We start from the raw sequence: 27,326 nt of genomic DNA on the forward strand, positions 1-27,326 counted from the left end.
ATTCCTTTGAGGTTTGTACGTGAGCTTTTACCAGTAACTCATTTCTTTTAGTCATCATAGTATCCATTGATCCAATTACCTGCTGAAGGATATTTGGGTTGTTTTGAGTTTTCAGTGGTTGTGAATAAAGCTACTTTAAACATTTATGTACATGTTTTTATACGAATTCATCTTATTTCCCTAGATACCCAGGCATGAGAGTGCTTAGTCATTTGTTGAGTATATGATTAGTAGGTTTTGTTGTTGTTTTTAAGACAGGCTCACTGTGTACACACTAGCTAGCCCAGAACACAGTTATTTAGACTAGGCTGACCTTGAACTCAAGGAGGTCTACTACCTCTGACTCTCAAATGCTGGGATTAAAGGTGCTCACTTTAAGTTCCACAGCTGAAATCATCCATAAACTCAGGAAAGCCACACTTTGCTGCTCCATAGCAGGGAGCCGAGTGCTCTGGTCTGCTGATGCTCACCTGTTCCAGGCACCACAGGCCAGTGAAGCATTGCTGCCTCTTCTCGGAGAGACCTGAGTGACCAGAGCAGTGCTTTCTGGAGTAAATGAATAACTATTAAACAGTTTTTAGGGTATACAGTGTTTTACATCTAATTAAGAAAAACATCCTTGAATTCCATCTAGGACTCTCTGGTTAAGGATACATTTTGGGATTTTGTGTGTTTGCTTTGTTTTTAGATACTCATTTGCATAGGTTTTATCTTTTTTCAAAGAACTCCTATCCCTTTGCTTACTCAAAATTATATTAATGCTTTATATCTTGTTACCTGTTTTTTTTTAAATTCTGATGCTTTCTAAACATTAAGCAAAAGATCTGATTTTATGGAAGAGTCAGTGAAGATAAGCGTCACAGCCCTTCCCGTTTGTATTTCATTAACTTGAGATCAATCGATGAAGCAAAAAGTAGGATTAAGTACCCTTCTCAAATTAAGGGCAATCTTGATTGGAACAACTATGGTCTGTCCTAGGCCTTATCAGATATAAATATATGCTCACATTAGTCTTCTAGAAAGAATCTGGGTGCCAGGTTATATAGTTTTATGTCTTTGGCATAAGTTGCCTAACCATGGACATTAAGCTCTTAGTTCGAACTTGTCTGCACACAAACTGATTTATTTGGTAACAGAGACTTAATCTGGAGGTAGACATCAATTCTTCTGCATGGACTCAAGGCTTACATACATTCCAGTGTGGCAGTAAGGTGTACTCATTTACTGAAAACAAGTTGAATAACCAAGTAAAATGGGGGTTTACTAAAGGCTTACTATGTTAGCATATAAAATGGAAGGAACAAATGAATGCAAGCAGCAGGCAAGAATGAACCTCTCTACTCAGTGTTCCTAGCAGTGTGGTCCATGAAGCGCCTTCACAGAAAGCATGTCATATCATCTACAGTGAGGTGGATCTTTACCCCATTAAACATGTTTAGTTTGGATAGTTGTGTCATTTCACCAGCAGCATGTCTCTAAGCACCTTTGCTGTGTGCTCCTTTGTTTCAGTGCTCACTACACTTGCAGGTGTTTTCTCCATGTTTTTGGCTCCTAAAAATTCTTCTTGCTCTTTCTTAGTTACACATTTAGTGAAATGGCAGCATAAACACACAGACTTTTACTACCTTAAACAACATACATTTATTTGTTATAGTTTTGGGGACTGGAAGTCGAAAATCTCAGGGTACCAGAAATGGTTCTAGTTAAGTAAGTCCCTCTTCTTGGTTATGTTGTCACATGACATGTCCTTGGTTTGTGCCAGCAGAGAGTAATCTTGTGTTTTTTTTTTTTTTTTTTTCTAATATGAGTTCTGCCCTTCTGATCGTACTGAAACCCAACTAATTGTAAAGGACCCACTTCTGAATGATATATTGGGGATTGGAGCTTCAACAATTGAATCTTTGGTGGGCAAGGTCCCAACACTTTTAGGTGTACTGTTCTATGAGACTCTGTGTGTTTACCTTGCATATACTAATCATTCATGTGTACAAAGCTTCTCACATGGATCCAATTTCCAAAATGAGATAGATGATCTTCCACACTATTTATAATGTGCTGGCAATATAATATCCATTATTCTTAAAAGTGATATAATATTTATCTCTTTGGTAGCCATATGATACTCAGCAAAGAATTTATGAATGAGTTTGGAGAAGGAGCTCTATCAGTTTCAATATGAGATTTATTTTCAAATCTTCAGTGATGCCATTTTATGTTTAATATTTGTAAATATTAATGTTACTTTGATATAGTACATTCTAATAATTATGTTAGCTCAGTGCAAGAGAAATTTTAATATTTAAAACATAGTAGTTAAGTTTTGGTATTTAAATTTTAATTTGTATGAATATTTAATGTCCATGAAATATGGTGGTATGTTTAGTAAATGGCTAAACATAAAAATATATTAACATAAAATTTTTAATCTAAATAGAATGGAAATATAAGTTCAAGAAGAAAACGTATAAATTTCAGTTCTAAAAAATTTTGTTTTCCTGTGTTTGACAAGTGCTTTTGGTTTTTAAACAGTACTGAGTGTTGAACCGAAGGCCTTAGGCTTGATTGGCAAGCCCTCTACTGCTGACCTGTGTCCATGGTCCTTTTATTTATGTATTTGAATGTAATAGTGAATTTTGGTAGTAGTGATGAAATTACTGTGGCATTTAAATTCCATTATATCTTTTTTCACAGTGTCATTTTAATCACAATCCAACAGAAATTACATTGTCTCTAACTACTTAAATATGTTAAAAATCCTTTCTTAGCTTAGAAATGTGTAAAATATATTCAGAAATATAGGGGTTACAAGAGCAAAATACTTGTGAGCGTCTCTTGGCTCACCAGCTCATCTTACTGTTGAGTGACGCCCTGTTTGGATGTATTTATCATCGCTTCTCGGCATTTTGGCTAAGATCGAGTGTGGATGTATTTGTCAATATATTCACATGAAATACTTGTTTGTCTAGCAGATATTGGGCGCATATTTATTAGCATAATTAATATTTTAGATTGTATTAAAGCTACCACAGATTAATTTCATTTGTTATATATCATTAGTATGATTTCAAAGATGTTTTGGTCTGTGTTCTGCCAAGTATATTTAAAACCACATTTGGTAAAAATTTTATGTGATATAAAACTTCAAAGACAGACTCGGCTCAGAGATTCCTGTTTAGGGCCACAGAAGCCAGGCAGAATTCAGATCAGTTTGCACAAATTAGCAATTTAAATTATGGAATTAAAAATTTGAAGATAAGAGAGAATTTTTGAGATTAACTATTTAAATGTTCACCCTTTTTAAAAGAGAGAATATAGCGAATCATCAGACTCTTAGGTAATGGGCAACAAAACCTGTTGTGAAAAATGTTAATTTTTATCTGTAAAATAGCTCTTAATTTGAAGCAAAGATAGGATTTATTCAGTGTGGCTACATTGAGAAAAGGAACAGATAAGAGGTCCGTTCACCACACCCATTCCCTGCACCCCAGTCCCAGCCCTACGGACCCAATTTTGAAGTGCTCCACTTCTCATTCTCCTGTAGTTCAGGCTGCCATGGTCTCCCTCGTGTTTTCTTCTGTGCTGTGCCTGATTGGTCTTCCCTAGCTCTCCTTTAGAAAACATATCTGCTCATAATTACCCCTCTGTGGTAATCATTCTTAGAAAGAAAGCTAGTCTTCCCGAGGCCCTGCTTGGTCAGGCCTTGCTTGCCTCCTGGCTTCAACGGGTCCCCTCACAAACTTGGTCTCTCAGATTTACTTTATCATCCATCCTATTAGATGCTGCTCTTGCTGCTTGGACCCTCTGCTGCTCCAGTGAATGACTAAATGTCCTGCAGACTTCATCTCTGAGGACACTTCTTTAGAAACCCCCACATCTCTCTCCCAGTCTTTTAGACTTGATATGGTCTCACTACTGAAGCTTTTTTTTTTCTTTTTTGCCTTTTCTTCAAAATTCATATTAACATTAATTGGCATCTTTTCCCTAGGTAGGCTGTACTCTCTGGGAGCAGAATTAATGTAGTTTGCTGATCACACCTGCCACATTACTTGGTGTGTAAGAGGGACTTAGTGTTGTTGAATGAATAACTTCCAATCTATTCTCATTTCTACTACACCAATGATTTTAGAGGAGTATTTTTATCTTTGGAATCTTTATTTGCAATGTGCATTTTATAATTTATCCTCCCATCTGTGGATGTAGTGTAGTTTCTGGGAAAAAATAGAATTTCAAGTTAGTTATTCCTAGTTATGAATTTCACACTCTTAAAAACTCCAACTAGTTTTCTTAAAAACATGAAACCAGTAACACTAAGTATTCTTTCTATTTTTGATCATCACATGTATAAAAATTTTAAAGCTTTTTCATAAGAATAAACTAAGAAGTAGACTACGGTGAAAATGCAGAGGTAGTCATGGTGACATTAAAGTTAATGCCTCCAGAAGGAGTGCGCTCTTGAGTACGGATCTTGGATTGTTATGTGTAAGCCTGAGACCCCTCACTAGTTTAGTAAAGCTTCCTTGCTGTAAAGCAGAGTTTTTCAGCCTCACACATTTGGAGCTATTGTTTTCAAGGGACAGGTCAGGGAAGGATTGCTGTCTTAGACATTGAAGGATATTTTGGCAGTATTCTCTGCCTCTACCCATTAGAATATAGTAAACTGTTAAGTCAATTATGACAACCAAAAAGTTCTCTAGAAAGCAGATCTTCCACCATTGAGAATAATACCTTAAAAAAAAAAAATTCACAGCAGGTGAGGGCAAGAGGCTTGTCAGATAAAGATGTTCACTGCTGACCAGTAATCGTCGGAGTTGGGTTCTGGAAACCCATGTGATACAAGGAAAGAACCAACTCCTGTAAGCTGTCCTCACCAGTTCCAGCTTGTCTCGTAGCCAGCTTGCCCCAGAAGTCTTTTTTTCTGTCTCCCAGGAGCTGTGATAAAGCATCAGTCAGACTCTCCTAGCTTTGACTTGGGCTCTGGGGATTGAAACGTCAATCCTCAGGCTTACATGGCTTTATCTTTTGAGCCACTCCCTCATCAGGTGTTGACTTTTATCGTTAATAAAGTATCACAAAATAAATTGTCTCCATAATATTAATATAATTTCAACATTTACATTTCAGAAATAATATAAGCACATGCTGGTAATATGTTTGACATAGAACTTAAATGATAAAGACAAAGTCTATAGCTTAGGTATCTCACAAATCTGGAAATTAAGACTGCTCTTTGTATAAGAATATCATAAACATTTAATGAAACACCAGAAATGAAGAAGAATCACAGAAGCTGTAAGTTGGACTTGACAGGTTTGGTGTTGTTCTAGCTAACCCAGGTCCTGCATTAAAAGATTATATGGCCTCTTTGGTATAAAGTTAAAGTATTCCTGAGAGTGGTTGTGAAGCACTTGATGGTGATTATGAGCTGCAGTAGTCGCTTGCCTTGATTGGTATTCTTAAAGAACATGGCAGGCTGGATGAAAAACTGTCATCCACAAATGTGAAGTAGGTATAGACATCTGTAGAAATAGCAATTAGATTCTCTGTATTAGCATAATTGATGCTTAACCCAGAACAAAGGGATCTCTACATCAGTGTTCTCTAAATCATTCTTTATCAGTGCTCAATTTTTTACACACTTTACTTTTTTCCTGTTATGTTAATGCTAATCAGCATAAGATATATTGATATGTCTTACCAAGATTTGTACTTTTTTTCATGCTAACTCTCTTTGAATTAAGCTTAGGGCTTGTGTGTGTGTGTGTGTGTGTGTGTGTGGTGTGTAGGGGGCTGACTAATTATTGAGCTTAGGACACATTTGACTTATTAAGTCAGCTCAGGCTGCTATTACAGAAGGTCACAGGCTAGGAGGTATAAGCAAAAGACATTTACTATCTCTCGTTTTAAAGGCTCAGAGATCAAGATCAAAATACTACAAGGCTTGGATTCTGGTGAAGCTTCTTGGCTTCAATCAGTCCTGGGGCTGAAGGTTGGGAGTGCATCCTTCTCTTGGAGAGCACCCAATTGTTGGACATGTGGAGTTACAAGATGATGAACCTTACTTAGGTGCTTTGGTCCTGGACTTCTTAGCTTTTATTGTTTAAGGTCTTTCAGACAATATTGGAGGACAACTTTAGAAAGAGTGAAAAAAATTTCAGATTCTGCAGGCTCTTTGGGGGCTTTATCCACCAAGACACAGTAATATCTGTCAGTCCTAGAATAGCTTTCCCCAAACCCCCCGTTTTTGAACAACAATTAAGTTAAAAACGCTCAGTTGACATCCACAAACAGATTTGTGCGTTCCTCTTTCCACTTTTCCTTGGACTATTACAGAAATGCCCGATTCAGCAGCAGGCACAGGCAGCTATGGGTCAGGAACCTGATTCATGGGAAAACTGTGTTTGTCATTCCCACCATTGATTTGGACCACACATCCCATCCAGTCTTCAGCCAGAGCATCAGCCATTACTTCTGTAGCCATTCACTTTTCATAGATAGTACAAAGCTTGTGTTCATGGTCCTCGTTAGTCAGTTTCTGATGGTTGGTGTCCACGAAGGAGTTCTCAGCCTTATCTGACACAATTGACCCCCTTGGAGCTACCATTAAGAAAGCCATGTATACTTAAAGATTACTGCTGTGGTGTAACTACTGTACCCCTTTGTCTTCTCTTTCATTATTAAAAAAATGGCGAATGAAATCTGGACAGATAACATTATCTTGTGTAGATTCCTTTAGAGTGTCTTTTCTATGAGTAGGATTGAGCATATTGAACATTTGATAGCTACTGCCAAACTGTCTTACTATAGAGACTACAGATTCACATAGCTATCGACAAAGAGCGATAGTGTTGATTTACCCTTATCATTGCCAAAGCGGTATTACTATTTTAAAATCACTCCCAATCTGACAGTGAAATTTTATTTTAGATCTTGAATTTATTTGGAATTTTGATGTTGAGCCTCCTTTCATTTTTCTGAGACCATTTGTCATTTTTCTATTAATTGCTTTAAATGACCCATTTTATTAAGAAATTAAAAATCATTTTAATATTGACTTATAAACATTTTCTAAAATAAATTTTGCATGGGTTTTAGAAAACTGAACTTGTGTTTTTAGTTGCCAGGCCATTTTTCCACTCTTAGTGTAAATTTTGATTATGAATCTTTTATCAAATGCTGCACATACAAAATTCCTTTTCCTGCTTCTTTTTTTTTTCCCCTTGGATATTCTCTGTATTTACATTTCAAATGTTATCCCCTTTTCCCCCCACTTCCATCCCCCCTCCCCCTCCCTTGCTTCCATGAACCAATCATGGCTCTCCCAACCACCCTCTCTACCTCAGTACCTTGGCATTCCCTTGGGAAATGGGAAAACATGACTTCACTGGACCAAAGGCCTCTTGATGCCAGACACTGCTATCCTCTGCTACATATGCAACTGGAGCCATGGGTCTATGTGTGATCATTGGTTGGTGTTTTAGTCCATGGGAGCTCTGGAGGGTTTGGTTGGTTGATAATGTTGTTCTTCCCGTGGGGTTGCAAACCCTTTTAGCTCCTTCAGTCCTTTCTCTACCTCCTTCATTGGGGTCCCCATGTTCAGTCTGATGGTTAGCTGCAAGCATCCTCAACTGTATCTGTATGACTCTGGCAGAGTCTCTGAGAAGGAATCCATATCAGGCTCCTGCCAGTAAGCACTTCTTGGCATCAGCAATAGTGCTTGGGTTTGGTGGCTGCATGTGGGATGGATCTTCAGGTGAGGTAGTCTCTGAATGATCTTTTCTTCAATCCCTGCTCCTCTATTTGTCCTTGTATTTTCTCCCATGAGTGTTTTGTTCTACCTTCTAAGAAGGACTGAGGCATCCACCTTCTGGCCTTCCTTCTTTTTGAGCTTCATAATGTCTGTGAATTGTTTCATGGAAATTCTGAGTTTTATAGACTAGTATCCACTTATAAGTGAGTGCATACCATGGTTTTTTTTTTTTTTTTTTTTTTTTTTTTTTTTTTTTTTTTTGTGACTGGGTTACCTCACTCAGGATGATAGTTTATAGTTCCATCCATTTGCCTAGGAATTTCATGAAATCATTGTTTCTAATAGCGAGTAGTATTCTACTGTGTATATGTACCACAATTTCTGTATCTATTCCTCTGTTGAAGGACATCTGGGTTCTTTCCAGCTTCTGGCTATTATAAATAAGGCTGCTGTGAACGTGGTGGTGCATGTGTCCTTGTTATATGTTGGAGCATCTTTTGGGTATATGCCCAGGAGGGGTATATCTGATTCTTCAGGTAGTACTATGTCCAATTTTCTGAGGAACCGCCAGACTGATTTCCAGAGTGGTTGTCTGGCAATCACTTACACCACCAGCTTACAACCACACCAACAATGGAGGAGTCTTCCTCTTTCTCCACATCCTCACCAGCATCTGTTGTCACCAGAGTTTTTGATTTTAGCCATTCTGACTGGCGTGAGGTAGAATCTCAGGGTTGTTTTGATTTGCATTTCCCTGCTGACTAGGAATGTTGAACATTTCTTTTACGTGCTTCTCAGTCATTTGATACTCCTCAGTTAAGATTTCTTTGTTTGACTCTGTACTCCATTTTTTAATAGAATTATTTGATTCTCTGGAGTCTTAACTTCTTGAGTTAACTTTGTAAATATTGGATATTAGTCCTCTATCAGATGTAGGATTGGTAAAGATCTTTTCAAACCTGTTGGTTGCCATTTTGTGCGCTTGACAGTGTCCTTAGCCTTACAGAAACTGCAATTTCATGAGGTCTCATTTGTCTATTCTTGATCTTAGAGCATAAGCCATTGGTGTTCTGTACAGGAAAATTTCCCCAATGCCTTTGTGTTCTAAGCTCTTCCCCACTTTCTGTTCTATTAGTTTCAGTGTACCTGGTTTTATGTGAGATCTTTGATCCACTTGAACTTGAGAATTATACAAAGAAATAAGAAAGAATCAATTTGCATTCTTCTGCATGCTGACTGCCAGTTGAACAAAACACCATTTGTTGAAAAGGCTGTCCTTTTTCCATTGAATGTTTGTAGCTCCTTTGTCAAAGATTGAGTGACCATAGGTGTGTGGGTTCATTTCCAGATCTTCAGTTTTGTTCCATTGATCTACCTGCCTATCTCTGTACCAATACCATGCTTTTTTTTTTTTTTTTTTTTTTTTAATCACGAATGATCTGTAATACGGTGAGGTCAGGAATGGTAATTTCCCCAGAAGTTCTTTCATTGTTGAGAGTAACTTTTGGTATCCTGGGTTTTTCGTTATTTCAAATGAATTTGCAAATTTTTTCCCTAATTCTATGAAGAATTGAGTTGGAATTTTGATGGGGATTGCATTGAATCTGTAGATTGTTTTTTGCAAGGTAGCCATTTTTACTATGTTGATGCTTCCAATTCATGAGCATGGGAGATCTTTCCATCTTCTGAGATCTTCTTCAGTTTCCTTTTTCAGAGACTTGAGGTTCTTGTCAAACAGATTGCTTGGTCACCCCTAGGTATTTTATACTCTTTGTAACTATTGGGAAGGGTATTGATTCTCTAATTTCATTCTCAGCCTGTTTATCCTTTGAATAGAAGAAGACTACTGATTTGTTTGAGTTTTTATATCCAGTCACTTTCCTGAAGTTGTTTATCAGCTGTAGGAGTTCTCTGGTGGAATTTTTGGGGTCCCTTAAATATGCTATCATATCTGCAAATAATGATATTTTGACTTCTTCCTTTCCAATTTGTGTCCCGTTGACTTCCTTTTGCTGTCTAATTGCTCTGGCCAGGATTTCCAGTACTATATTGAATAGGTAGGGGGAGAGTAAGCACCCTTGTCTAGTTCCTAATTTTAGTGGGATTGCTTCAAGTTTCTCACCATTTAGTTTGATGTTGGCTACTGGTTTGCTGTATATTGCTTTTACTATGTTTAAGTATGGGTATTGAATTCCTGATCTTTCCAAGACTTAATGTGAAGGGGTATTGAATTTTGTCAAATGCTTTTTCAGCATCTAATGAGATGATCATGTTTTTTTTTTTTTTTTCCCTTTGAGTTTGTTTTATAGTGGATTACGTTGATAGATTTACATGTATTGAACCATTCCTGCATCCCTAGGATGAAGCCTACTTGGTCAGGGTGAATGATCATTTTGATGTGTTCTTGGGTTCGGTTTGCAAGAATTTTATTGAGTATTTTTGCATCAATATTCCTGAGGGAAATTGGTCTGAAGTTCTCTTTCTTTGTAGGGTCTTTGTGTGATTTAGGTATGAGTGTGATTGTGGCTTTGAGGAATGAGTTGGGTAGTGTTCCCTTTAATTCTTTTTTGGTGGAATAGTTTGGAGAATATTGGTATTAGGTCTTCTATGAAGGCCTGGTAGAATTCTAGAATTCTGCACTGAACCCATCTGGTCCTGGAGGGTTTTTTTGTTTTGTTTTGTTTTTTGTTTTTGTTTTGGTTTTAGGTTTTTTGTTTTTGTTTTTTTGGGGGGATTGGGAGGCTTTTTCGGATGCTTTTATTTCTTTAGGGATTATGGGACTGTTTAGATGGTTTATCTGATTCTGATTTAGCTTTAGTACCTGCTATCTGTCTATAAAAGTCCATTTTCTCTAAATTTTCCAATTTTGTTGAGTATAGGCTTTTGTAGTAGGATCTCATAATTTTTTGAATTTTCTCAGTTTCTGTTGTGATGTCTCCCCTTTCATTTCTGATTTTGTTAATTTGGATATTCTCTCTATGCCCTCTAATTAGCTGGCTAAGAGTTTATCAATCTTGTTGATTTTCTCAAAGAACCATCTCCTGGGTTTGTTGATCTTTTTTTTTTTTTTTTTTTTTTTTTTTTTTTTTGCATAGTTCTTTTTGTTTTTACTTGGTTGACTTCAGCTTTTAGTTTATTTCCTTCCATCTATTCCTCTTGGGTGTATCTGCTTCTTTTTGTTCTAGAGCTTTCAGGTGTGCTGTCAGGCTGTTAGTGTATGCTTTCTCCAGTTTATTTTTAGTGGTTCTCAGAGCTATGAGTTTTCCTCGTAGCACTGCTTTCATTGTATCTCATCAGTTTGGGTATATAGTGCCTTCATTTTTGTTAAATTCTAAAACACCTTAAATTTATTCATTGAGTAGAGCATTGTTCAGCTTCCATGTGTATGTGGGCTTTTTGTTGTTTCTGTTGTTATTGAAGACCAATCTTAGTCCATGGTGATCTAATAGGATGCATGGGATTATTTCAATCTTCTTGTATCTTTTGAGGCCTGTTTATATAGTCAGTTTTGGAGAAGATAGCATGAGGTGCTGAGAAGGTATATATGATGAAATGTTCTATAGATGTCTGTTAAATCCATTTGATTCATAACTTCTGTTAGTTTCACTGTGGCTCTATTCAGTTTCTGCTTCCATGATCTGTTCATTGATGAGAGTGGGGTGTTGAAGTCTCCCACTATTACTGTGTATGGTGCAATATAGTCTGTGAGCTTTAGTAAAGTTTCTTTTATGAATGTTAGTGCCCTTGTATTTATAGCATAGATGTTCAGGATTGATAGTTCATCTTGATAGATTTTTCCTGTGATGAATAAAAAGTGTCCTTCCCTATGTTCTTTTGATAACTTTTAGTTGAAAATTTATTTATTCGATATTAGAATGGCTACTCCAGCTTGTTTCTTGGGACCATTTGCTTGGAAAGTTTTTTCCCAGCCTATTCTTCTGAGATAGTGTCTGTCTTTGTCACTGAGATGAGTTTCCTGTATGCAGCAAAAAGCTGGATCCTGTTTATGCATCCAGTCTGATAGTCTATCTCTTTTTATTGGGGGAATTGAGTCCATTGATGTTAAGAGATATTAAGGAATAATGATTGTTGTTTCCTGCTATTTTTGTTGTTAGAAGTAGAATTATGCTTGTGTGGTTTTCTTCTTTTGCATTATTTGCAAGGAGATTATTTTTATGCTTTCCTAGGGTGTAGTTTCCCTCCTTGTGTTGGAGTTTTTTATGTATTAGTTTTTGTAGGGCTGGGTTTGTGGACAGATGTTGTGTAAATTTGGTTTTGACCTAGAATATCTTGGTTTTCCCATCTATGGTAATTGAGAGTTTTATTGGATATAGTAACTTGGGCTGGCATTTGTGTTCTCTTAGGGTCTGTATGACATCTGTCCAGGATCTTCTAGCTTTCATAGTCTCTGTTGAGAAGTCTGGTGTAATTCTGATCAGTTTGCCTTATATGTTACTTGTTCTTTTTCCCTTGCTGCTTTTAGTATTCTTTCTTTGTTTTGAACGTTTGGTGTTTTGACTATTATGTATCAGGAAGAATTTCTTTTTTGGTCCAATCTATTTGGAGTTCTGTAGGCTTCTTGTATGTTCATGGTCAGCTCTTTAGGTTAGCGAAGTTTTCTTCTATAATTTTGTTGAAGATATTTTCTGACCTTTTAGTTGGGAGTCTTCTACACCTATTATTATCCTTAGGTTTGGTCTTCTCATTGTGTCCTGGATTTTCTGGATGTTTGGGGTTAGGGGCTTTTTTTATTTTTGCATTTTCTCTGACTGATGTGTTAATGTTTTCTATGGTATCTTTTGCCTGAGATTTTCTTTTTCATCTCTTGTACTCTGTTGGTGATGCTTGGCTTGCATCTATGACTCCTGATCTCTTTCTTAGGTTTTCTATCTCCAGGGTTGTCTACTTTTGTATCTTCTTTATTGTTTCTATTTCTATTTTCAATTTCTTTACCTGTTTGGTTGTGTTTTTCTGTGGCTCTCTAATTGATTTTTGTGTTTATTCTTTAAGGTCTTCTACTTGTTTATGTGTGTTCTCCTGTATTTTTTTTAAGAGAGTTATTTATGTGCTTCTCAAGGCCCTCCATCATCAACATGAGGTATGATTTTAAGTCCAAATCTTGTTTTTCTGTTGTGTTGGGATATCCACTACTTGCTGTGGCGGTTGAACTGGGTTCTGATATTGCAAATTTGTCTTGGTTTCTGTTGCTTAAGTTCTTGCACTTGCCTTTTACCATCTTGTTATCATTGATACTAGATGATCTTGTTGTCAGTGACTGGAGCTTATCTCTCGTGCGGATCTGTGGGCCTGTGAGCTCAGGAGAGTGATTAGTCCTGGGTGTTCAGCTCTCTGTGGGTAGGCTGTGGTGGTTAGCTGGCTCTGACTCTGGGCAAAGTTGAGGGTGGGAACAGTCTGTTCCCAAGCAGCACAGAGAGTTCCCTGAGGTCTATCCCCAGATAGTCAGGGGAGAGGAAGCCTTTACTCACCAGTGGACTCAGTAGGGAGATCCTCCTGAGGTTCCTTTGGGTGCTTAGCAGTCTGCAGGCAGGCTGTGAGTCCTGATGGTGGTGAGCTGGCTCTCTCCTGCTTCTTTTTTGACTGCACATATGGAATTTTTAAAGTGAGATACTTTCTTTTATAGATGTTTTAGTCATTTATTTATGGTTTCTGTATTTTCTGTAGTGTTTACAAGAGACTTCTGTATAATCCACTTTTTTATGTGCAAGTCTGTTTGCGTCTCTGTTCTTTCTGTCATTTTCTAACCTTCTACCCATGTTTTGTCTTTGAAATCGGAGAGGACAATAGCAGTAGCATTCATTGATTTCTTCTGCGCAGCTGCCATTGCTGTTACTTACACATCTCCTCTCTACTCTCAATTCTGACTTCCCTTTGTTGCTAAAAACCTTACTGTATTCTGTTAGGATTTGTGCCTGTTGTTTGTGAATAGATAGCAGTCTGCTGTGTTTTAGATGAAATAGCCATTGAAGTAAGAAAGTAGAATGTTCACAATTAATGCATAGATGGTTGCTTTCATTTCCAAGTCTTTGGCAATATTTTACACAATTTGATATTTCTGTATGTGTGATTTCTATATAAACTTTAATGTATTTAAAATTATTCTTAAGAATAGAAGCTATACTTAAATTACCTTGCTGGAATTTGCTACTTTATCTTAATGTTAGTAGAGAAGTACAGAAAATATAAGTAAGACCCTCTGTTTTGGAGATTTCTTCTTTAACAATAGGTAGTAAAATTAAAATGAAAAATGTAGGAAAATAACCTATTGCTCTTATTTTCAATTAGCTGGAGCAAGATGCTATTCTAAGCACAGCATCTGTTACCATGGCATTTCCTTAACTCAGGGTCAGCTTCCTTCAAAAGCTGGGGCCTGCTTTATGCTTTGAAAAGAAAATGGTTCTCAGTGACCTTGAGCAGCTATCTTTTGTTATACCTTAATTGCTTCCTTTACATGACAACATGAGTTATTTTTCCATGTATTCCTGAAGAATCAAGACAACTTCCATATTGTATGCTTAGACTTAAATTAAATGAGTAGATTTGATAACCTTTTTAAAAGTTCTTTTATTATACTTATTTAGGGGGGACACATTTGCCACCATGTAGACAGCTTGGAAGAGTCTGTTCTCTCTCCTGTTTGTACCACAGGAACTATCTGCCTTGTTGGCCAGCAACTCAGCCTACTGAGACATCTCACTGGTCAGATATGACAACCCTTTAAAACTGTTAGGCCCTTTTATCTCTCTTTAAAGTATTTCTAGTGCTGATTGTGTGTATCTTGTTTCTCAGGGAAATGTCATTTCATTTATTTTTACACAGGTTGACTATTTAAAGGTTTCTGGGATTGCACTCACATTCTAGGGCCTTGGGAATGGAAAGGAGCCTATTTTTTTTCTATACATCTTAAATTAAAGTTTTTTAAGTCTAAACATGGAAAGTTTCTATATTTTGGTTAACATCTGGGAAGTCTAGTTAAATCTCACATGAAAAAAAAATGGTCTTGGAGGCCCCTGAAGCTCTTTTATTCTGCATTTTCAGTAGATTTAATAGTTTGTAGTTTCTAGGACAAAACTTACAAAGTAGATCTAACCTATGGAAAGACATATATCATTAGCCCACCTGATGTTTTAAAAATACCTAGATTTATAATACAGATATTTATGATCCCACAAGACAGAAAGATCTGATAAGCCATATTACACACAGTGACAAGATGGCATTTCTAGGTGTCAGCTGTCATTTACCCACGGTATAGGTGACTTGTTTGAGTCACTGTGTTACTGGGATGCTTCTGACTGACCAACACTGTGGACCTGTCAGACCACACCACCCTCTCTCTACAGCTAAGATAGCATACGTAAATACTGGCATAGCATAAAACACAAATCTAGCAGAGTTTTCTGGAAACACGCTGCACTTTCTCTTCTTCATGTCTTTGTTGTTGTATTTTCTTTCTCTGAAACATTTTAATTTTCTTTTTGATTAAGTGAATTCTACCCAGTTCAACTGCCAGCCCTTGAACGAAGTCCTGAGCATTTTTCTTCTCAAAGTGGTGACTTTATTATAGCAGTAGTGTGTCTGCATTCGCTTCCTCCCATTCCAGGTGCTTGCAACAGGCATCAGTCTCATGTTTACTCCACTTTCCCCAGTTGGCCTTCTGCCCTAAATTTGAATGTTTTTTTTTTTTTTCTTGCTTTTCAGTTACAGATGAGGATACAGTTAAGAGATATTTTGCCAAGTTTGAAGAAAAGTTTTTCCAAACCTGTGAAAAGGAACTTGCCAAAATCAACACCTTTTATTCAGGTGAGTAGTCAAAAAGAGAAGAAACATTCTAGGATGTCCTCAGACTTGTTCAGTGTCATTTGAAGTTACCCTATGCTAGCTTCTGCTGCAATAATGGGTTTGTTTGGATGGATTAAAAGCATGTCTGACACCTTAGTGTTTACACTTTATATAAAGCTGCCTAGGTTCACTTACAGTTGTAAGACCTTCAGAGGTATAGATTTGATTTGATCTTTTTATCCACCTCCAGATTATTGCTTAGGTTAACTTTATGCCCTTTCATTAGCTAGAACACTATCTTTATCTCTTAAAAGTCCTGGTCCCCAGAGTGTCATCTACAAGGTGCTATTGGAGTTTGAGAAAAAAAGTATTAAAAAGTATTAAAGTATGTGTAGCTTGTTTAAAGTTTATGTTTTAATGTATTTTAAATAGAGATTAATAAAGTAATGTCCTTATAATGAATTGCCTAGAGCATTGCCTTAGGCATCACAAATCTGGAACCTAGTTGATAATTAGATAGTTCTGTGTGTACAGAATCAGATCAGAAAGATTTCATCTGTATTCCCTTGCTGAATTTACCCCTTCCTGCTTTGAAGCACCTGCTGAATGTAACTATCAATAATGAATTTCTTTCTTCTCTTGGCAAATACCTTTTAAAGTCTTAGTGCTGTTGTACTCATTAACAAACAAACAAAAACAAAAACCCCACTCGTATGGGTTAATCCAGGAATAACTATTCACATGGCTTTTTTAGTTTTTTTTTTTTTAACAAGAATGAGTTTTTCCTTCTAGCTTATGTACAGTTTTTAGAATCATTCAGTTGTTCTTTCAGCAGCTTTCAGATGGTCTTGTATATTCTTCTATGACACAGTGGGAGATTGAATGGAGAGAAGCCAAAACCCTAAAAGGCTAGATCCAGTGTTCTTTTAGGTGCCATTGTTTTTTGGTTTTTTTTTTTTTTTTTTTTTTTTTTTTTTTGGTAACTAAATGACAGCCATTGTTTTTCAACATTAGCACTGCTGTGTCTTCTGCAAAATGAATCTTTGAATATCTGGTTGTAATACAAATTGGATACTCCTATGTATTTGCTATTGCTGAACTCTTGGTTGCTCCCTAAGGATGGAGATGTCCAGCTCTCCTTTAAAGTTTTATCTCAACTTTATGCATAACCCTGGTGACTTAATTACCCATGTGGACAGTCCATTTTGGGTTCCACTCTACTTTGATGTATTTCTTTCCTGGTCATACTTGCCCAGAATTTTCTCCACATTAGTAAATCTCAGTGTAAGCTTCTATGACTATATGTCCCAGCATGTTTGAAAGCATGAAAATAGATAGGTCTGCAAGAGAGAATTGTGCAGAAAGAATTTCCAGTTTCAAAATAGACAACCAAGGAAGAACCAGCTGTGGAGACAGAGAGAAAAGTAGCTGTTGTGGGAAGTCACTGGTTTGAATCTGAACTGCCTCTCACAAACTTATATGTAACCGTTTGTTTCTGAGTGGAGTGCTGTCTTGAGAGGCTGTGGAATCAGGAGGTGGATTATGGACAGCAGAGCAGGCAGGCCACTGGGGGTGGACCTTTGACAAGTAGCCTCGGTCTACTTTCTCTACCTCCTGTTCTGGGTGATGTGAACAGCCTCCATCTCACACTGCTCTGCTGTTTTTCCCACTGCTGGGCTCAAATCTGAATCCTTGAGCCAGAACAGATCTTGCCTCCTGCTTTTTATCTGGTATTTTGGTACCATGATATAGAAGGAAGAACATTGGAAAGAATGTGTATACATTAGGAAAATGCTGTTAGGTAAGATCTAAGTTTGTAAATGAAAAGTATTTAATGTCAGGTCTACTAACATTTTTCTTTTACTGGGATGTTTTTAGAAGGGATCCCTGATCAAATCTAAATTGCTAGTTTTTGTTGCAACAGATAGTGTTTCTTCATTTACAAAGAAAAATAAATATCTACTCTTAGCAATAGAAAATTTTTTTGAAAAAAAAAATCTACTTTACAACTAAGCATACAAATATACAGATGTTCTCTTTTGTTGTTGTTGTTGAGTTTTTCAAGACAGGGTTTCTCTATGTAGTCCTGGCTATCCTGGATCTTGTTCTGTGGATTCAGAGATATCCCTGCCTCTGCCAGGATGAAAGGCATGCACTACACCTGGCTAGACCTTCATATTTCATGAGTACTTAAATGTACCTATGAGTGTGAATGCACAAATGTTTAAATAATTTAAATGTTTTTTAATCAAACAGTATTTTATCTGCTTTTAATATATTTTGTTTTTATACTTTTCTTTTACTGATTGATTTTTAAGATGCTGATTATAGTCTACAAAATTGTATGTGTGTGTGTTTGTGTGTGTTTATCTGTGTGTGTGTGTGTGTGTGTGTTTTAAGATAGGATATCACTGAGTAGTTCTGACTGTCCTAGAACTTGCTATTATATAGACCAGGCTGGCCTTGAACTCACAGGTTTGGACTAACTCGACCTTCGGAGTGCTGGAATTAAAGGCATGTACTACCACAACCAACCCAAATTGGCTTTGAACACTGGTCTTAACCCTATTAGGTTGCAAGATTCAGTTTAAAATGTGATATCTTTTGAGTAGGTCAATTTTCAAAAGTTATTTTGGGTTAGCTATTATTAAATTTTTTTGGATACTGTGTGTTAATGACTTATCTGAGTGTAATTGGCAGGGCCATTGGGGTACGAATTGATAGTCACTGAATTTTTTGCCAGGTCAGGAAATGGTAAGTAATATGAAAACATGATTGGCAGAAATAGAATCTGGCAGTTGTTGGAGACAGTATCACTTTCCTCCCTATTTAGCTGCTTCCTGCACCACAGATTGTCTTATAGACTGCAGTCCTCAGACACTCAAGCCCAAGAGAACCTGCTAGTAGTACATGAGTTTTGGTGAGGATTGAGGAGGTCTCACTATTTACCCAGGGATCCACCCTGTGCTTTCCAGTGCTGGGCATTGTAGTGCATGCCACCTATGGGAGCTTATTTTTATTAGCTCACCTTCTCCACTTCAGGTCTCAGCGATTACTTAATTCCTAAAGATGGTCAGCCTTTGAGAGACACATATCCAGGATACAAACATTCCAATACTTCCCAATTTTGTGTCTTTCTAATCATATCTAAGCCAAAAATAAATGTACTAATTCCATCAATTAATTACATTTCTAATTCTTTAACCTTTTGTTTTTGTTTACTTTTAAGATTTAAAAAAATGGCTTAACCTTCTTAAGCTTACATATACTTGCTTATAAGATAATTAAATGAATTCCACTTGTTAAAAGTAAGAAGCCATTTTTAATTGAAAACCTGACATAAATTATTTTCTTATTTTTTACTGTATGTTTTTGTTTAATTTTAAAAGGACAATTATTTATATTTATAGTAAAAAAATGCTTTCACAATTGAAAGACCACAGGGAAAGAGGGGAGTTTTAAAAATGAGGGACCCCAGTTTTCAAGATGAACATAGATGTAAATATCTTCAGTAAAATACTTGCAAGCCAAATTCACCAGTACCTTTTAAAGTTCATGCATGATCAAGTTAGTTTCATTCCAGAAATGCAAGGATGTTTCAGTAGCATATAAATAGAATCAAGAGCCCCAAATCACATGATCATTTCAATAAATGTAGAAAAATTCTTTGATAAAGTTAAGCATCCCTTTATTATAAAAACCCTGAATAAAGCAAACTAGCAATAGAAAGATTGTACCTCAGCACAATGAAGGTGGCATGCAGTATACCGATGCATAGCCAATATAATGAATAGGGACAAACTGAGAGCATTTTCTCTTAAGTGAGAGGTGGGCATCTCCCCTTATCACTCTTATTCAGTGTGGTGCTTGAAATCTTAGCCAGACCTTTAAGACAAGAGGAAGGAAAAGGGATTCAAAGAGAAAATAAAGAAGTCAAATTGTCCTTGGTTGCAGATGATGTAATCCTACACTGGAAAGACTTTAAAGACTCTACCAGAACTCTTGGTTTGATAAATGTAGCAAAGTAGCAAGATATAAAAGAAAGCATTAAAAAAGCTATCCTATAGCCAATAGTCAACTCACTTAAAAAGAGCTTGGGATACAGTCCCCTCACAGTTACCACCGCAAATCAGAAAGGGTGGGAGAAGAGGAGATGGATGTGAGAACAGGACAGGCATATGCTCACTGCACACGCCAAAGCTGTGTAGTGAGACTGTGAAGAAGGAACATGACAAGAGAGAAGCAATCTTATGTTCACGAGTTAGCAGAATTATTACTCTTACTAGCAGATCATACTTGCCAAAGCAATCTTTACACCCAGTACAATGCTATCAAAATTCTAATGCCATTCTGCACAGAAATAGAAAGAACAATTGTAAAATTATCTGAAACACAAATGACATCTGTAGCCAGATTTTGGCTATGTTGAGGTTCCTTTTTCTTCCACCCTTCTCCACCTCTCTTCTTCTCTTTCAACCTCCTAACACTGGGTAGGAGAGAAAGAAGCACAGAAGGCAGAGAAAGAAATTCCCCAATAAAGTCAGGGGTAGGAAGGGTGTCATAACATTAGACTACTTACTGCTCATTAGGGGCATTGAGCTTTTTAAAGCAAGTTTGATCTTAGCTGTCAGGATATCTTCTTTTATTATTATTATTATTATTATTATTATTATTATTATTATTACCATTACTACTACTGCTACTGCTACTTCTCCCTCTTCTTCTTCCTCTTTCTCCTCTTCTTCCTCCCCCTCCTTTCTTTTTCATGTACTTAACAAGCCACAAGCAATAGCATCCAACCACCAACCAGCCAACAACTTCCTAACTCTTGGGACCCTATAGCATTTATTTACCCTCTGAAGATTTCCCAGAATTCCAAATATCACACACTCCCAAAAACTATCTGCAGCTGAAAAAATCATGCTCCAGCTTGAGCACAAGACAAATTGTAGTCATCAGCTCTGGACAATCTGAAGCAGTCCCATATCCCACACCTGGGATTAAAATGAAACATACTCTTATAATATTTCTGTGTTTTTAAAGAAAACAAAATTCTCACTACCAACGCTAGTAGACAAAGCCATCTGAGCAGAAACAGCAGTGTCAGACGTATCACAATATCTTGCTCACTATACTATCCAGCCACAGTGTAACAAAAATAGCATAGCTCTAACACAAAACAGCCATATAAACAAATGGCTCTGATGACTTAGAAATAATCTCATGCAACTACAAGTATGTGAATCTCTGTAAGAGTCCTGAAACAGACATTGAGAAAAAGACTCTTCAGCAAATGCATGTAGAAAACTGCAACCCATATATAAAAGATATAAAAGATTCTAACTAGATTCCTATTATATACTATACCAAAAAGATCCATTCAAAATGGGTAAAAGGTCTTAATATAAAACCTGAAACTGAAATTTCTAGCAGAAGGAAATATAATGGAAATGCTTCAAGATAGAAGCATAGACAACAGTTTTCAACAGGATTTCAGTAACTAAGGATAATAAGAATTAATGAATAGAATTTTACACCCAACCAAAAAAGGCTTTTATAAGAAAGGAAACAGTTCTAAGGGTGAAAAGATAACCTGTAGGATGGGAGAGCATGTTTCACAGTTCTGTATCCAACAGAATATGTAAAAACTCAGAAAGGGAACACCCAGAGAACAAACGCCTAGAACATTAGGTAGGGAAACTGAGCTGGCAATTAGCAAATGAGACAGTACAAAAATTACTGGAGAAAATGTCCAGCAACTTTAGCTACCAGTGAATTGGAAATTAAAACTACATTTAGATTACATTTTACTCCATTCAGAATATCATCAAGAAAACAACAAGTGTTGGTGAGGAGGCTTAGCTATTGCGGAAATTGGAATAGAGTCTTCTCAGAAAAACTTAAAACTGTGTGATCCAGCTATAACATTTCTGGATAAGAATCAAGTTAGCTTACTCAAAGATACACCTGCATACACATGTTTGTTGAGGTATTATACACTAAAGTTACAGTCTGCCTGGATGTCCATCAGCAGATAAAATGTGACACATGCTAGGTTATTCACCAGAAAAGACTGCTCAGACGTGGGGTTAAGCCAATAGAAAGTCCTTATTAGTCAGCCGGCAGCAACACTGGGTGTTTGGGATCCCAGTGTAGCCTTGAACCTTTCTCAGGGTAAGCCTTTAACCACAAAAACCATGTCCTGGGTTGATATAATTCAGTTAACAAGAATAGTTAGCTAGAAGCAGAATTACAGAAGCCAAGAAGTACATTTTGAGCCTTTACCAGAAGGGGTTTTATTACTGTGGAAAAACATCATGACCAAGGCAACTCTTATAAAGGCAAACATTTTACTGGAGGTAGCTTATAGGTTCAGCAGCTTAGTTCATTCTCATCATTGTGGGAAGGATGGCAGCGTACAGGCAAACACATCTTGATCTGAAGATAGCCAGGAAGATTCCACACTGGGTAGAACTTTGAGCATAGGAGACCTCAAAACCCACTTCCACAGTGATCTACTTCTTCAAACAAGGCCACACATTCCTAATAAGGCCACACCTTCTAATAGTGTCATTTCCTATGGACTAAGCATTCAAATACATCTATGGGGCCCATACCCAGTCAAACCACCATTTGCACTTAGATAGATTGGGCCTTTGTTTTAGTTTTGGCAGGTGGTGCTGTCTACATGCTCAGTTTTACAGCCTGAGCAGCACACTCCATTGCTAGCCAGTTGTGCCAAGGTCAGCTTTTGGGTGGAGCCTCTCAGGACAGCCATGTTAGACTCCTGTCTGCAAGCATAACAGAATATCATTGGTAGTGCCAGGGCCTGGTGCTTGCCTGTGGAATGGGTTTCAAGTTGGGGCAGTCATTGGTTGGCCATTCCCTCCATCTCTGCTCCATCTCCTGTTCCTGCATTTCTTGTAGACAGAATAAATTTTGGGTTGAAAGTTTTGTGATGGGTTGGTGTTTCTATTGCTCCATTAGGGTTTCTGCCTGGCTACAGGAGGCAGCCCCTTCAGGTTCCGTATTTCCAATGATGTGAGTCACAGCTAAGAATGCCCCCATTGCTTCTTGGGTGCCTCTCATATCTAGGTCTCTGCCTTGTTCCCCTCACTCTGCTAGATGCATATTTCCATTTATTTTCATGGCCATCTGGCCATCCCTTATGTCCCCCCTCACACCTGATTCTGAACCCCTTCATTCCCCTCCCCATTTCCCTCATCTTCTCTCCCACTCATTCCCTTCCTCCATGTGCCTCTTATGACTATTTTATTTTCTCTGAAAGAATCTTTAACCATATTCTTCTGTTTGTTAACTGTTTAGAAAAACTTTTAAGCACAGGTTTAAAAATGAGCTACTATAGGCAGCTTTTAATAAAGTTAATGATTTTTCTGATATCACAAAACACATCGTCTACCTGGTGCTCTGACTGGGGCTGTTAGTGCTTCCGGTGAAGTGCTGAGTGACAGTGAGTGCTCAGTGCCACCAGATGCTTTTTCTTTTTTATGTAAATTTGGTGTCTCTTTCAATGTTGCTCTAGCACCATCTAGACACCAGTACCATATTTTCACTGTGAAATACTCCATTTGTGAATGGAGATCTTAGGTGATACTATGATATCAACTCTAAACTCCTCATACACACTTCCTTCTTAAACATACTTGTATAAAGAAATAATTACATTGTATCAGAATAGATGTTTCATTTAACTGAATTGCAAACTTTGGGATGTCCATATGCCTGTAAGAAATTGCATTTATTGGTCATTACAAATTCTGTATGTTTTTAAAGAAGCAGCATGATTTGATAAGAAAATTTTAGTATTTCATAACCATATATTTTTTTTCCCATGAACTATTCATTTTTAATAGTACAAGATAACACAAGATCTTTTATCATGTAGCACATTTTAAGTTTTGGGATTAAATAAGTTTTAGACAACACAGGAAATACTTTTAGTTGACAATAACAAAATGTTCAAAATATTTTTATTTGTTTGAATATTTTAAAAATTATTTCAAGTATTATAGTGACTTATTTTAGCATACTGCATGTTGAATATTAAGTTGTTTTAATTTAACTGGTTTTATGGTCTACACAGTCAGAAATTCATTTTCAGTTGAGGTTTTTTTTCATGCCATCACAGTTTTCAAAAGTAAGTCCTGCAAAAGTGGCTTTCATGCATGTCCTGTTCCATAGCAAAGACGGCGGCACTGCTGTCTGTGTCTTACTTTGTTCAGATTCAGCCACTTATCTGTAACAGAGTGTCTCTACCCGAAATAAAAATATTACTCATAATTTCTCAAATAAATACTAGCTTTAGTGTATAGTATTACTCTAAGTCTAACTTTTAATATGAATGTTTATGGAGCTATCAAGGTGCCTTAGCACCTGTCACTCAGTGATGCAAGCCTCAGGACCTTAGGTCAGTTCTACTTACATAGGAGTGGAGGGAGAGAACCAACTCCATAAAGCTTTTCTCTGACCTCCAGGTACAAATGTGCACATGTAGACGTGTGCACAATATTATAAATAAAGATTGTAAAATCATGTTCATGTACACATACATTACTGGTTTAGGAAATAATGTTTGTGATGAGCAGATTATATTTATGTATTTAGCAAAATAGGTTGGTAGGTTGGTAGATAGACAGATAGATAGCTGTATCAAAGAAACTGAGGTCATGAACTTAAGATAGAACAGGGTGTGTGTGGGAAGAGTAAGAGAGGGGAAAAGGAAAGGGAAAACAACGTAATTATATTTTAATTTCAAAAATGTGAACATTTTTAAAAATTGGTGGTTATACTTATATATACACCAGCAGTGATACTGAGAAAATAGTAAAGGACCTTTGTTTTTACTTGCTGTAGCTATGTACTCGTGTGTCTACGAAGGAAGGAGATCATAGCTATGTATAAAATCAGACATTCTAACAAACAACCTAAATATACACTGTTTTGATACTCACACAATACTTAGAGAGATGGTGGTAGGAAAATGCTGCAAGTCTTTTCTGTAATTACACCACTGTGATTCAAGGAGCAGGAAACCTTGTGCATACAGAAAAGGGACTAATACATAACACACAAGTAGTCTTGGTTCGGAGCTGAGTGGATTTGTGTGTTCACAATCAAGGCTCAAATGAAGTTGTGCAATACACCCTGGATGAGCACTATCTATCAAACTAACTACTAGTTCATTGTCTTGCTTGATTCTGAATTAAATTTTGGTCATTACATGTTCAGAAAGCTTTTACTATTGTCAGATAATTTGAAACCCTCATATTCAACCACATAATAACCATTTGATTATGACCCGGAGTTTAAAAGGCTGTATAAATATTAAAAAATGAAAGGTGACGTGAAATATATGGATGTTTTTGTAGGTTGACTGCAAGTATTACTCCATCTGTTAGAAACACTTGCAGATTTGGGGTCATGGGACTAGTCCTTGTATTGAGGTATCTAACAAGAACATATTTATTCAGAAATAGTCCTGTTTTAACACACAGTGCATTGGTTTTAGTGTGGTTTTTAGTGTGGGAGAGAAGTGATGGGTACAGTGGGAGGCACAGCGAACACGGCCTCAAGCTCTAATTCTAGTTCTGTTTGTGGATGAAGTTGAAGAGCCAGAAAGGTTTTTTTAAACATTTTTTAAAACTGCATTTATTGAGTGTGTCCACATGTGCATCAGTGTGTCAGTATGTTTGCGGAAGTCAGAGGATAACTTGGAGGAGTTCTTTCTTTCCCACCATGTGGGTCTTGGGTATTGTACTCAGGTTGTCAGGCCTGGCAGCAAGAGCGTCTAGCCCTTTGCTGGACCTTTAGAAATGTGTCTATCATAGCTTTTTAAAAATAAGCTATATAATACAAAAAAATCAGTTTTGTTATGTCTGTCTGTCTGTCTATCTATCTATCTATCTATCTATCTATCTATCTATCTATCTATCTATCCATCTTAAGTGCTGGAGATAAATTCCAGGACCTCATGAATGCAGGCAAGCACTTTACTAACTGGGCTACATCCTACTACCAGCATTTACTCTCTTAGAATTTGTAATTTCAAGTATAGTCACAATGTTGTAAATCATCACTATCTAATTCCAGAACATTCTTGTTATCCTTTTAAGACGTGTTCCCCTTAATTCCTGCTAAGAGTCACTCTACAGTTCTCCTTCCGTACTGCTAATGTTTTGTGGTTTTCCCCATTCTGGACAGTTCATGTGAGTGGATTTTGATCCTTACTTTTCTATATGGCTGAGACTGTTTGTATACAGCACACTACCTTTGTTTACTCATTCATCGACAGATAGACATTTGGCTGATAGGAGGACATGTTTATTTATGTATCAAGTTTTTGTGTGAGTACTTTATGTTCAGTTCTGTTAGATATATACCTAGGATCATTGTTGCTGATCACATGGTAAATTTTGTGTTTAACTTTTCGAGAACTTGAAACTGTTTTCCAAATTAATAGTAAATGTAATGCTTTTACTCTTAGTGACTCTAGCATTAACTTATTTATGAAAAGAAAGGATTCAGGAACAGCTTTGCAGGGAGGAAAGTGAGGGGAATGCACAGGTTTGGGCCAAAATGTTTTCTCTTATCATATTCTACATATCTTGTATAATTTTCCCTAGGAATTCGAAGCAAATTAGTATCATCAAGAAAAATTTAGAATTCAATAAAATAAAAATTATTCAAAGTTGAGCATGTTTATCACTTGTATCACTAATACAAGATTGGTAGATGAATACATTTTATTTTATTTTTAGATTCTAGTTTTAAATGTATGGGTGGTTTTGTTTGTATATATATCTTTAGCCTGATTGGATAATGTTCTTTCCTTATAGAGAAGCTGGCAGAGGCTCAGCGCAGGTTTGCTACACTTCAGAATGAGCTTCAGTCATCACTGGATGTGCAGAAAGAAAGCACGGGTGTCACAACACTGCGACAACGCAGAAAGCCAGTGTTCCACCTGTCCCATGAGGAGCGTGTGCAACATAGGAATATTAAAGACCTTAAGCTGGCCTTCAGCGAGTTCTACCTCAGTCTCATCCTGCTGCAGAACTATCAGGTGCTTAGTCTTATCTTACAGAATGGCATTGTAAAATAAAATTCTAATAAGTAGAATTAGAGTGTACTGAATCCCCTAAAGATTAAAATCATCTTTATTCTTGGGGTTCTTGGAATTTAAATGTCTTTTTGGGAAAAAGAAAACATAAACTAACAACCATGTACTAGAAGAATTAAAACTATTAACAAGACTTGTTTTTTGAACAGTTTGTGTGTGTGTGTGTGTGTGTGTGTGTGTGTGTGTGTGTGTGTGTGTGTGTGTGTGTTTGTACAGTCTTTTATAGGGATTGCTCAGCAGATAGAGCACTTGCCATTCAAGTCTAAGCACTGGAGTTCAGGTTCCCTGAGCCCATATAAAAGCCAGGCAGGCATGACAGCCCCCCTGTAATTCCTACATACAGGAGGCAGACAAGAACTTCCCAAAGAATATGGTTAGCCAGACTAGCAAAAGCAGAGAGCTCTTGGCTCAGCAAAACAGCCTGCATCAGTAATATAAAGTGGATAGCAAGTGAGGAATATATTCAAATCAACTTCAAGCCTCAAACACATACACAGTTAACTGCTAGTCTTTCAGTCAAAAGATGCCCCTAAGTACTTATAATGTTGGGTTGTTTGTTTTGTTTTGTTTTTTGAGACAGTGTTTTTTAGTAGCCCTGGCTGTCCTAAAGTGCTTCTGTTAAACCAGGCTGGCCTTAAACTC

The 27,326-nt window shown here is 37.0% G+C and overlaps 1 protein-coding gene across 1 annotated transcript in view; it reads left to right on the top strand.

The window, feature by feature from the left end:
* XPR1 (xenotropic and polytropic retrovirus receptor 1) overlaps window positions 1-27,326 on the top strand; it is a 141,703-nt gene that overhangs the window by 66,085 nt on the left and 48,292 nt on the right. The window contains exons 3-4 of the mRNA XM_080908461.1: window positions 15,467-15,568; window positions 26,404-26,627. Of these exons, the coding sequence (XP_080764587.1) occupies window positions 15,467-15,568; window positions 26,404-26,627 (326 nt within the window). The remainder of the gene's footprint in view (window positions 1-15,466; window positions 15,569-26,403; window positions 26,628-27,326) is intronic.

The sequence above is a fragment of the Micromys minutus genome (assembly GCF_963924665.1).
Source record: "Micromys minutus genome assembly, chromosome: 1".
Lineage (NCBI taxonomy): Eukaryota > Metazoa > Chordata > Mammalia > Rodentia > Muridae > Micromys > Micromys minutus.